Consider the following 12,259-nt stretch of genomic DNA (forward strand, 5'->3'; position numbering starts at 1 on the left):
TAGCACAAGCATTGTTAAATATCTGTTGACTTTTAATCTACCAACTCTTCGCTGTTTTAACAGCTCTCCAATGCACTTCTTCTTGCACAAGTGTCAGCATGCTTACAATATGAAGAAACAGACTTCAATACCTGCTGCTTTCTTCCTGCTTAGGCACTGCCGTATTAAGATCCTTGGACCTCATACTTTAGCTTCACAATCAGCACAATGGTCCTCGGGGCTTTAGCAGCTCAACAATCACAACACTCTCAACATTGTCCTGCTCTATATGCTGAATGACAATTTAGTTATTGATTCAACATACATGCCTTAGTACCAACAACTATTCTTGAAAGGATAAAAATTATTGAAGCATATTCTTTATGAAAAAAGAATAATTAATGTAGCATCGTGATGTTTGGCTTCGAGCTCAGCACTAGGCGAAATGGCGCTCCCTATTCAAATCAGCTAACACCAAAAAAAATACATATATATTGGCAGAGGTAGGTAGCCAAGAATTTCTGTACCAATGCCCATTTATCTACCATGTATACCTCCAGGAAAGTGAAATTCCTTTTTCCTCGATGCAAAATGTTTTAACCTTGGATAAGGAGGTTTCAGTGGTATCGAACTTTGTACGATGTATCCATTCCCTGTTATCAATAATGTCTTCGGTCCCACTAACACTTCATGTTATACGAGTTGCATCTCCGCTAATTGAATTGTCCATAATTCTTTTTCAAATCTAAATTGTGGTCGGACGTGCATTTTTTACTGCCTCAGGACTGAGATCCATCCCGCATTTTTGCTTTTGCAAACAATACACCTGCTAAGAGGCCTGCAGACGTGGTTTACACAAATCAATTATTACAGAACATGCATATGCGCACACAGGTTGAGGCAGGGTCATAAAATGAAGACAACCTACCAAAAAGAATGCTCAAGAAATTCTCCATGCTGGTTGGAACTTTGAAGAGAATGATCCCAGCAATCGAAAGAGGAATCTTATTGAGTGATCCTACAAGGCTGACAAAAGCCACACAACTGTCATGATTTGCTCAGAATTTTTTAAAATATGTACAGCTAGCATCGTAATGTTCAATTGTTGACAACCAGCAAAAGAAGTTGCCAAATGTATTCCTCAAAGCCCAAATATAGAATGCCTTGAGCTCAAACTCACTCCTACTTGGAATCTACAGAATGCTGGATTATAGCCTTGAGGTCAAACTCACCATGTCCACCAAGGATGGAACATGTTGAACCTTTATCAATCTGTCATAAAAAAATTAATCTAATTATTTTCCTACTTTTAGGACCTACCAACAAATGCCGCCAACTCCAAGTGTCCTTAAAATACATATGATTTTAACCCCCAGATAGCAAGGTACATTATTTGTCCTTCAAAATACATAAACCAGCTACAGATTCAGAATTGGTTAATTCATCCACTAGGTGTCTTTTATTGAAATAACTTTTTACCACCTTACTGATGCCTCAATCTGTGTATATGGTCAACTTGTGAAACTTGTCCTCAATCTTGTACATTGCCTTTTATGCTGAATCAGAGCAAGAGTAGGATAATAGAAGAGCATAAACACTGAAGAAGTTGAGGCTAAAGAAAAACTTTAGACTAAATTTCATAAAATCTACAAATCATTTGGCAGAATTAACAGTTTATTTGGCAACTCAAACTCTAGAGAAATATATGCTTCGATGATGTTGATTGTTGATATTGTTTCTCTTCTGATTCATCTAGACGAGCAAAGAAAAAAGGTGAAGGTAATAATATCCTTACAATGGTCAAATGAATGTGGACCTTCGCTGGTTGCGTGTGAGGATAGAATTAACAGAAAAATGAGAAAGTGCAGCATATTTTATCTGACAACTAAAGTTTGCTCCACCATACCTATATGTAGTTGCACCCGTCTGATGAAGAAACCACATTGATGTGAAGCTAATAGCAAGGCCCAAAAACCCACTTGAAGTTATCACCAACCAGAACATAGGCATCTTCAAAAGAGGCCTGCCAATTCACTAGGAATTCATAAGATATCACCTCCTTCCCAAAACAACCAAGATAAGAGAACAATATTCTCTTCTGATTAAATTGTCAAAGTGACACCAAGCCAGTTAAGGTACTACAGAGATGAAGTGGATAAGTGCAGAGGAGAAAAAGATAGGTTACCTTCAAAGTTATACATTTAGTTCCAACAAAAAAGGCTTTTCACATTTAATTAGTTTTATGCATTTGTTTCTTGCTTTTTATATATAATAAGGTTCATTTCCTTTTGATTACAAATGTTTTGAAAAACTTGAATGAGTTGACGGAGGCAGCTAGAGTTATTTGAGTTCAAAGTTTGACCAACTTGAGTTCATTTCCTGTGAAATATTTTTAATTAGCCAGTCCCAAATAGTTAGGATCTTACGGCTTTGTTGTTGTTATTGTTGTAATTAAGTGTTAAAAAACTCTTTGGTCTTACATATTTCAAAGGTAAATTGATTTAAATTTTAACACCAATATCAGTTTTATTTTAAAGCTCTTGCATATATTGTAAAATTTTCATCAAGTAAATATATTTGCAGATCTTTTGTTTTCCTTACCAAATTGTTATACCTCACTGCTGAAGTAGAGTACGTCTTTGAATTTTCTTCTGTTAATATTGATTAATTGGTCTCTGAATTATAAACATATCAAATTTATAACATAATAAACATGCATTTAAGTTCTAACGACATGGGTCATGCCAACCAATCACCAGAAAGAACATAGAGAAAAGAAAGAACATAGAGAAATACATAAAAGGACCACCTGGTTTGATTTCCTGAAAACTGACCTGTAATGGGACTAAGGGCATGTCAGTAGGTTGTGTCCGGTTATCTCAGGCATCAGATGCCTCTGTTGCTTGAGGCAGTTGTGGTCTTTACTATGGTTGCAGTTAAACTCATGGTAAAATTGCAAATTGCAATTCGGTAGAAAGGGCGTCAAACGGGAAAGGGCAAGGTTAAAAGGAATAACAACATCACCCCCTTTTCTAATTTTAAAAAAAGGAGTATTGTTAATCAAATGCAATTAATTTGACAATATGTATAATCTAGAACTCCCATTGCATCTGTAATTCCCTTATCAGAACAGTAAACTTTGGCCAAAACAATGTGTTTCGGCTGAAACACAATTACTGCTAACCACCATGGTAAGTAGACTTTTCAATTCAATCTAACTGTCATTTGTAATGGTTTATTTGTTTTGTAATGGCTTAAGTAGCACAGCATAGAATTAAAATAAACTTATTTTGAGAAATAAAAGTGGAAGAAGCATATATGAAGTATAACTGATGAAAATGATGTAAAAATTATAATAATCAACTTGAATTATTCACTCACGTTTTATAGAGATAGTCCACCTCATTGAAAGCAAATATAAGCAAAACTCCCAAAGGCAGAGAAAGAGTGTTATTGAGCAAAACCATCGAAAATTCATTCAAGTTTCCAGATTTAGTGACTTGCTTTGCAGTATCCATGACTCGTCGTAGTGTTAACTGTGATATATAAAACTGCATTTGTCAGTCATTCATATTGAGGAACATAAAATAAACTTGGTGTTATAAAAGAGACTAATGTCATGCTGTTATGAAATTAACTATGATATATATGTAGCATTTCCATCTTGTCAACTATTAGAGATCACAAAAATAACCAGCAAAAAAAAATCAATTACAGATCCACTTCAAAGACTGCAGAATATGCACCTGTTATAGTAGGGCCAAAATGGTATATAGGTCAGCAGCTGTAATAAGCTGACTCCAATGTAGTCAAACAAAATGTATCAAGTAACCAGAAAATAGGTATCCAATAATATATGTGAGGCGTGACCAACTAGTATACCTCGCAAATGTAGTGTATCGAGCAGATGGGCTGGTTTGAGTTTTGACCAGCCCTCGGTACGTATTGCTCATTTCAGACCATTTTGAACAATACAATAGTCTTTGGTCAAGAGAACCCAAAAACTATCTCAAATTCCCTCCTGAGCTTGATAGGATGATGCTCCATGCTGATGCCAAAGATGGAGACTTTTAAGGATATGCTGAATTGTAATCTATATATGTCCTTGCATTTACTGGAGTAATCCTGGCTGTGGGAACTTATGCAATATATAGTTTCCTGAGTCTTGTTATCAATCACCTCTACCCTCGAGGCTGTGGCAAAAACTGACTATATGGTGTAACATTATCTTTCGAATAATGAGATCTTACCTTTTGCAAAATACATGAATGCAAAATGAGCCCAAGGCATTCATCTCAACATCTTATTGCAACGACACTAACAAAGAATTAAAGTGGAAGGGAAAAAGAAGAAATATAAGAGGAGGAACTCCTGGCACTAAAAGTCTATTTGGTTATACAAATGTTGAAAATCTTCTTCAAACAAAATCATGTTTTTATGAATAAGATAGAAAAGTTATATAGCATATGATGTGACTTCTTCATTTTTGACAAAACCAGAAAATACAGATATTTCATATATGTTGAGAGAATAAGGCACATAAGCAACTGACCGAATATGATGCTGTCAGAAAACAATTTATGATCTGCCATGCATAGCCAGTTGCATGAAAGGAGAGATCAGTTGCCCCTCCAGAAATTGCAGAAATTATCTGCAAAACAAGAGAATGTTAAAAATCAGAAAACTAAATGTTAAAGTTCAAAATCCTTCACAACTAAAAAAAATCTCAAGAGCCTTTAATTGTTCCTAAAGATCAATGTGGACTTTCTCAGAGCACGAAGCACTGTGATCTATTTAGACATGAACGTAATGAAAATTCACTAAACTATTGAGTACTAAGTAGTAAAAGAAAAGTACTAATTTGCGTCTAACAATTGTTTGAAATAAAGATATTTCAGAGTCCAAAGAGCAATGCACGAAGAGAAACAGCTTCTTCATACCAAATTTCTTTTTGAAATAATTTCTAAAGAAAACTTAGCTTATGCAGATGTATGCACCATCAGTTGATGCTACCAAAACAAGGAACAACAACAGATTTACTGTATTTTTTCTTGAAGTAAATGTTGAAAATTTGTAAACATAACAGGAGTGTACCATTAGGAACAGGGCTGTCCACACTTTTTTGTCGTGATGTTTCATGAAAAGATATGTTTCCCCCAGAGCAGTAATGACATTAGTGACATTCTTAAGAACTGTTACCATGGCAACATTGATGTATTTTAAGCTGCAAATGGAAAGCATTCATTGAGCAACTTTCGAGAAAGAATTTGATGACACAAGAATGTCGTATTCCATATAGTCAGTCATATGTGATACAATTGTGGTTTAAAACTTATGCAAGTAGGGAAATAAAGCACTCCAAAAGTATTATAATGCCATATGCAAGACTGATGAATTACATATAAATTAAGAAATGTATAAATTAGACTAACAAAAACAAGGACTAAATGAGAGTACTTCAAACTGACAAAGGCATATAACAGAATTGGCATATTTAAACATACTAAATAACGAACAAATGGAGAAACCAAGAAGCACAGAGTAAATGATTTTTGACTTTATTGAGTCATTGACACCTTGAAAACCCATATTATCATCAGTTGTCCGAAAAGTCCAAAACTAATTGTTTGATTGAACCCTAATTTGCTTTCAATCTCAAGAGTATATAGTTGCAAGATCTATTGGCATGAAAAAAAGCTGTTTGATGATAAATATTATGACAAGAAACAAAGACATGAAACAAGATTTCTTAGAAGTGAGGAGCCCTCTGTATATTCTGCTCTAAAATGGCTCGGTAGCATAACAAAAAACTCATTGGCATAATTCCACTGGCTGCTAGCAAACAGATCTCACTGATCCATCTATCCAAAAAGAATATAGCTGTTACCTAAAGCTTCTCTGCCTCATATCACAGCCTTGATATTAGAAAAATATTTTGTGAAGTAAGAGCTTCCTGTAGTTCTAAAGACATGAAATCTATAAGCAGATTAGCATTTTTAAATTTGTTCTCTCACAGTCTACACTTATTAAATCATGTTTCAACTTTAAACAAAGAGAATGCTTTGGTGGTTCATTTTCCTCCACTTCAGTACAAAGTGCAAGTAGTTCAAGCAAACGCAACATGAAGTACCTATCCAAATAAAAGTAGAAAAGGCCCTAAAATTACAAGCAGATTGCGAAAATTTGGACATAAATTTGAAATGATTGGCATTTCTCACTAAGACTAGTCATATCATTTTCATTCTAATTTAATAGTTGAGCCCATTAATTTAAATGTAAAATTCAAGACATAAGTAAATCTTGGAATTATCCAAAAGGATAAGAGTAAAGAAATCTGTGTTCTAGAAACTTGTTATACCTAAACATGCTTGTGATAAGCATCCCAACAAATAAAACATTCACCGGCAACCAGACTCTGATTAGTTTCCATGTGAGAGGTTCTGTTGATATTACACCTGATGAACTCAAAATGGAAACTACAATTACTGAAACAAGATTCTGCAAACAAAAAAAGGCATCAAATTGTTAGTCATTCTAGACCATTAATGTTGGGATAATGTATTACATTATAGTTCATTAGGTGTGATTTAGAAGAACAAAGTAGAATACAGATTGCCACTCACCTGGTAAAGCATTAACGATATTCCAGCACTAAAATCATAGCCTGACAGCACAAACTTGTTTACAAGTATCATGCTGCATGATGATATGCAGTATGCAAGACCAGAAAGAAGAGCTTGATTACGTAGCTTTATAGGTTTGTAGCCACGTAAAATATTATCCCTATCTTTCTCAACTTTACCATCTTCCAAGTCTATCTCAACATCACGAAAAGATTTTAATCCAGCCATCGACCTATAAATATAAAAGTAGGCATTGCAAAAAGCCAATACACATAATTTAGCAGATTAATAGATAGATGGATAGGATCAAAGAAAGAGACAGCTATAATGTAATACATGCTTAATGAAATGAGAGAAGCAAAAAACACCAAGCTTTTGTTCAATTACTTTCCAGATTATACAAAAAAACATACACATAGGTGGTTTCCACGAGCTCTAAATGCAACCACGAAATTAGATGTACACTTTATATGTAGCATGATGTACAACTTAAGTCTCTTGCACCTTGAGTTAACCCTTTAATCAATCTTATGATAATCGAGCGAAGGATAGTATTTTTATATTAATATTATCTGACATAAACAATATAATTCCCACATTGCACAATAACATGAAAATAAAAGGCAATAACATGCTTAATGAATAGTGTATGTCTTCCATTTGCAAAAGACAAAATGTAGGCTTAGAAGGTAATAAGTATGTACAGTATTTGGTGCTTAAGATTACTCTAATATTGAGTGAAGCAGCAATGTAAAAATTAGTGTGGAGAAAAAACTGAATATAAGACGGGGGAAAAAGTCAGAATGTATGCATGGGGAAACAGTCTAAAGTCAGAATTCATTGCTTAACTGATATCTAGCTATCAGCCTATCAGTACATATGTTGAAAATTCTTCTCATCAACAATAACAGTGTAAAATAGACCTTTTTTGTCTAAAACAAAAAAACTGCTCGACCTCGTAGAGATAGTCCTTCTCATATAAAATAGACAAGCCACATGAGTAATAACAAGGTGGACACGAAACATAAATCCACCTGTAAGATTGAACCTTAATCAATCAAAATACTAGGATAAAGAAGGACAGGGTACTAGAAGAAATATAAATGTTGACTTATATTACTTCTTACCAGTCAATTTGTGTTTTTATTACTTTGTAATATTTTGTTCAGCTATATTTAAAGGTCAAAAAGTATAATTATTAATCAACTACAAAGTTGTAAAGATCAGACCAGGCAGTTGTAAGGTTTAACAGATGAAATACAATGGAAACCTAATCTCCTGTTCTACAGGAATTCAGCACTTCAAGTTGCAAATACTTATTTTTAGGTTAAGATATCTGAAAGATGGAGCATACTTAAAAGAGATGTCAAGGAAAAAAAGGAACTGGTAATTAACACGAAAGACACTGGGATGTGGATGACACGAAACAAATTATGAGAAGTGATAAGGCTTGCCTGCTGATATCTCTTCTTCCACTGACTAATGGACTTGTTACGGGAACTACACCGCCATTCTGTTCATGGCTAATCAGCAGAGATCTTTCTCCATTTAGAACCAACCCACTTGTATCTTGAGATCCAAGTCTTCCAAGAACTCCATCAGGAGAGTTTCGAGGATTACTGAAAGGAACAACTCTGGAATTATAACAATAAGGATTAGAACAAAAGATAAATTGTATAGTTCATTCACTAAAGCAAGAAGGGCACAGAAAAGACATAGTACATGTTTGAGACATAGACAACATGTAACAATTCGTAAAATAATTTTCCTAAAGACGAAGATCTAGAATAAAATCTCTTGCAATCAAAAAATTCAACATTTACTTAAAGTCACAGTTTATGTTCCCACCTTAAGTAGGAACTGAATTTGGCTAAGTAGGAATTGGATTGAGAAAGTTATTTAGTTACTAAGTTTCAAGTTTAGAAAGCTCTATATGTTTTTGGAAAAGATTGTGATATTATAACTTTCCTAAAAATGTGAAGTCTTCCCCAATAAGTTTGCTTAGCTTAGCTAGATCATTTAAGAAATTTACAGATAAAAGAAAATTACTGTTCAGACTAGAATCTCATATATCATTTCACTGAATTAAAAAAAAAGATTTCATTTGGTTAGTAGCCTTCTCTACCTTCAGCCCCTCTTCTCTATTTTATTTTCACCTGTACTTCTTCAATAATTCTATCTGCTTATTGTTATAGATAAAAAAAATGCTGTGTCTCCTTGATTTTAACCGTTGCTTATTGTGATTCTATGATTATAACTGAGATTTTCCTTCTCATCTCAGCATCTAAAGGTTACAATGTTTTCCCTGTTATTCTTGTTGGTTCATCTTTTTTTGAATATAAGTAAATTATTAAGCTCTGAATTTTTCAAGACTAAGAGTTAATAGCATATTCCAACTTGAGCTGATTGCTGACAAGGACCAGTCAACCAACTTCTACAGTCTGTTTCGAGGTGTTTCAAACAAGCTGATCCCGCAATCAAATTCAACTGATCTAGCCAATTCAAGCTGGATGCAAATAATAAATATTCTAGTTGAACTAATTTATCCATTTGTCCTTGGCTCGAATAAGTTATTGCACTCAACTCTAAGGTTTTGTAAGAAACAAGACATTTACTTTTTATGTACTGTTGCAGTATTACTGTGTTGTGATTAATAACTTTATATTAACAAGGACAACAAGCTAGAATTTAGCCTTAATCAATGCCCAAGAACTCAATAAAACAGTACTGGTTTTTATGTAAAGCAAATAAGCCCGGACTACTAAACCTTTATTAGATCCCAGCAATAAGCAACGAGTTAGCTTGGATTCTTTAATCATGCATAAAATGATTTAACAGCCACATTGTATCAATCAAGATAGAATGATTGCATCAATCAGGTATTAAGCTTAGTGCACAATAAAATAGCCACATCTACTAGTGTTATAGGTTTCAGCTTCTCCCGTAGAGACTTGGTCAAACTAGGCCATTCCAACCAAGTTCTGCCGTTTTAATCAATTTCAACTATTTCCCATCACATAGATTCAGCTGGCACTGGTTGACCTAATAAGTGAGCTGATTGCTGACAAAGACAAGTTAACCAACTTCTACAGTCCATTTCGAAGTGTTTCAAGCAAGCTGATCCCATAATCAAATCCAACTGATCTAGCCAATTCAAGCTGGCTGCAAATAATAAATATTCTAGTTGAACTAACTTCTATTAAACTTGTATCCCATCTCAATGATGTGAATATTTTACTTGGTTTAACTAATATAGGGCATGTGCTTTCCATGTATGAAGAAAATTTGGTTTAACTATTATAAAATGTGCTTTGAATTAGTTCAAGAAGTGAAGAACGATGGAGAAGTAATCTAGCAGCCAGTCAGATCACATATGTATATCTATAGTCATATACAAATGGGTGGACAATATTACTGCATTAATGTTAGTACATATGCCTACAAGGGCTGTCTTGTCTTCCTGTTTTCAATGATGAGAAATCCTCCCTTGAAGTAAAACTTGCTATTTTCCACTTCAACAAAATTCCTCCCATTCAAGAAATTTTAAGAGTTACACCACACTGACATAAACCTCAGTTGTAACTAAAGAGATAGTAATACCTATCTGCACCGTCGGTGTTATGGAATGTTCCTCCATTGTCTAAACATTGCCTTGACCATTTATTTGGTAATAACTATGACAAAATTGACATTCAGTTGATAGCTCATAATAAGTTATCTAAATATCTTTCATGGAGTACTCTTGGGATTGTGTTCTGTTCCACAATCAAACATCTCACTCTAAAACTAATCAGAGGTTTCATATCATAGTAAGAAATCACTACACTCCCAGAGGAGAAAGACTCATTTGAATTTGATCCGAGGTGTAATTGATTTGTACACTTCTGAAGACTGGATGTAATATAATTAAGTTCTACAACTTAATATCACAGCGAAAATTAAGAGCACGTGAAAATAGCCCAAGAGGATTTGTCATAACACTAAAATTCATTCCATTCAGCTTAAGATGTGTCCTGTAGCTTCCCACCAAATAATTCATAAACTTAAGCTCGTTGACCAGAAACTAGGCATGAATTAATGGTTTTATATGATCCAGATGATTATATAAAACCATAGCTCGTTCATAAAACCATGTGAAACTAGGCATGAATGAATTCATAAACTTAAGCTCATTGACCAGAAACTAGGCATGAATTAATGGTTTTATATGATCCAGATGATTATTAAAAGAGATGTCTCATCAGCATGACAAGTTGCGCCAAATGAGCGAGAAACCTGCCAAAACATAAGCAGTTCTTCAAGACTCTCTGACTTAGACAAAGATTCAGTGATAGCATTATCCTCTATATATTAGACAGCCCACTAAGGTGAAATCCAGATTCAGTGAACTACATCAACAAATTAGACTGGTAAAAGAATGAAAAATGTCTCAATATGAGTAATTACAAAACAAAACTTTCCATGCTAAAAAACAACACCAACCAAGTCCAAGATTAAAAGCACGACACATGTTACCACTTACAATGATCAAAATCAAGAATACTGCACTGGTTAAAGAAAAGGAAAGAGAAGCTAATGCTAGTCGAGGTTGTCATACATGCTATATTTTGATTAAATAAAAAAATAATTCTTCAGCCAATTACAATTTCTAGAAGAACCGAAAGAATGCAATTGCTACATTTCGGAAATAAGCCAGAAAATGATATTTTCACTGTTTGGTGGTTCAGCAATGCGCGTGCATAGCTGATAACAAGAAGCAAACCTTGCACACCGCTTGCCATCCCCAACAAAGAAAGAAGTAAAAACTTTCCTTTATGGATGAAACCCCATCATGGCTAATTTTAAACCATTAAAATCAACTCAAAATAAAACAACAATGAAAATGAAAAGAACAAGCAAATCCCCTGTCATCGGGCTCTTACAGAACCCGGAACAAAAACTCGACTTTCTCAGCGAGATGTCGGAGCAAATTCTTACCTGGAACCCATCAGCTGCGGAGAACGATCGGAAGAAGTGCAAATCCGCCTTCGATTCGACGACTAAAGAAGCAGAAGCACCCCTCCCCTTCGAAAGGGGAGAACGCAAGAGGGATGAGAGAGAGAGAGAGAGAGGAGCGAATCCCCACTTCGAAGAAAGAGCTCGAAAGGTTGACAAGACTCATTGGCTTCGAAGGCGAGCATTTAAAAGCGTCTTAACCTATTGAAAAGGAACTTCCTTTAACACATAATAAATTGACAGCAAAACTAAATTACCCATTATTTGATCGAAACTTGGGACCCACGCAGATCCGGATAAGTTGTCAAACAACAAGGCTGGTACGAAACCGGGCAATCGGGAATGGGATGAAAAGTGTTCGGATAGCTGCTGGATTGTTAGGTAGCGGTCCATTATATCGGATTCTGTAGAAATTCCGGTTCGGACTGGTCAAATAACGGGACAGGATTCTGGCACTCATGGCGTGTTCGCCTGCCGCGTTGACTTGATTTCGAGCGGCAAGATTTGGTTTTCTTTTTTATTTTTTTTATTGAGATCGTTAAAAAGAAGTTGTAAATTACTAATTTGATACGTAGAATTTTAAAAATATAAACCAAATGCACGAGATTCCCCGTTGAAGTAGAATTAGAAAAGAAAAAAATCAAAATCAAAATAAAAATATT

General features: G+C 34.6%; 1 protein-coding gene across 1 annotated transcript; it reads right to left on the bottom strand.

Moving 5' to 3' along the window:
* Positions 1 to 267: 267 nt before the first annotated feature.
* On the bottom strand, positions 268 to 11,758 carry LOC135620351 (GDP-mannose transporter GONST1-like). Its single transcript, XM_065123269.1, has 10 exons — positions 11,580 to 11,758; positions 8,057 to 8,236; positions 6,603 to 6,834; positions 6,338 to 6,477; positions 5,074 to 5,203; positions 4,532 to 4,630; positions 3,361 to 3,515; positions 1,886 to 2,002; positions 908 to 1,005; positions 268 to 817 (listed from the first exon to the last, which is right to left on the bottom strand). The coding sequence occupies exons 1-10, from the start codon at positions 11,588 to 11,590 to the stop codon at positions 759 to 761; spliced, it is 1,221 nt and encodes a 406-aa protein (XP_064979341.1). The 5' UTR covers positions 11,591 to 11,758; the 3' UTR covers positions 268 to 758.
* Between the last annotated feature and the right edge of the window lie 501 nt (positions 11,759 to 12,259).

Source organism: Musa acuminata, chromosome BXJ2-8 (assembly GCF_036884655.1).
Source record: "Musa acuminata AAA Group cultivar baxijiao chromosome BXJ2-8, Cavendish_Baxijiao_AAA, whole genome shotgun sequence".
Classification (NCBI taxonomy): Eukaryota; Viridiplantae; Streptophyta; class Magnoliopsida; order Zingiberales; family Musaceae; genus Musa; species Musa acuminata.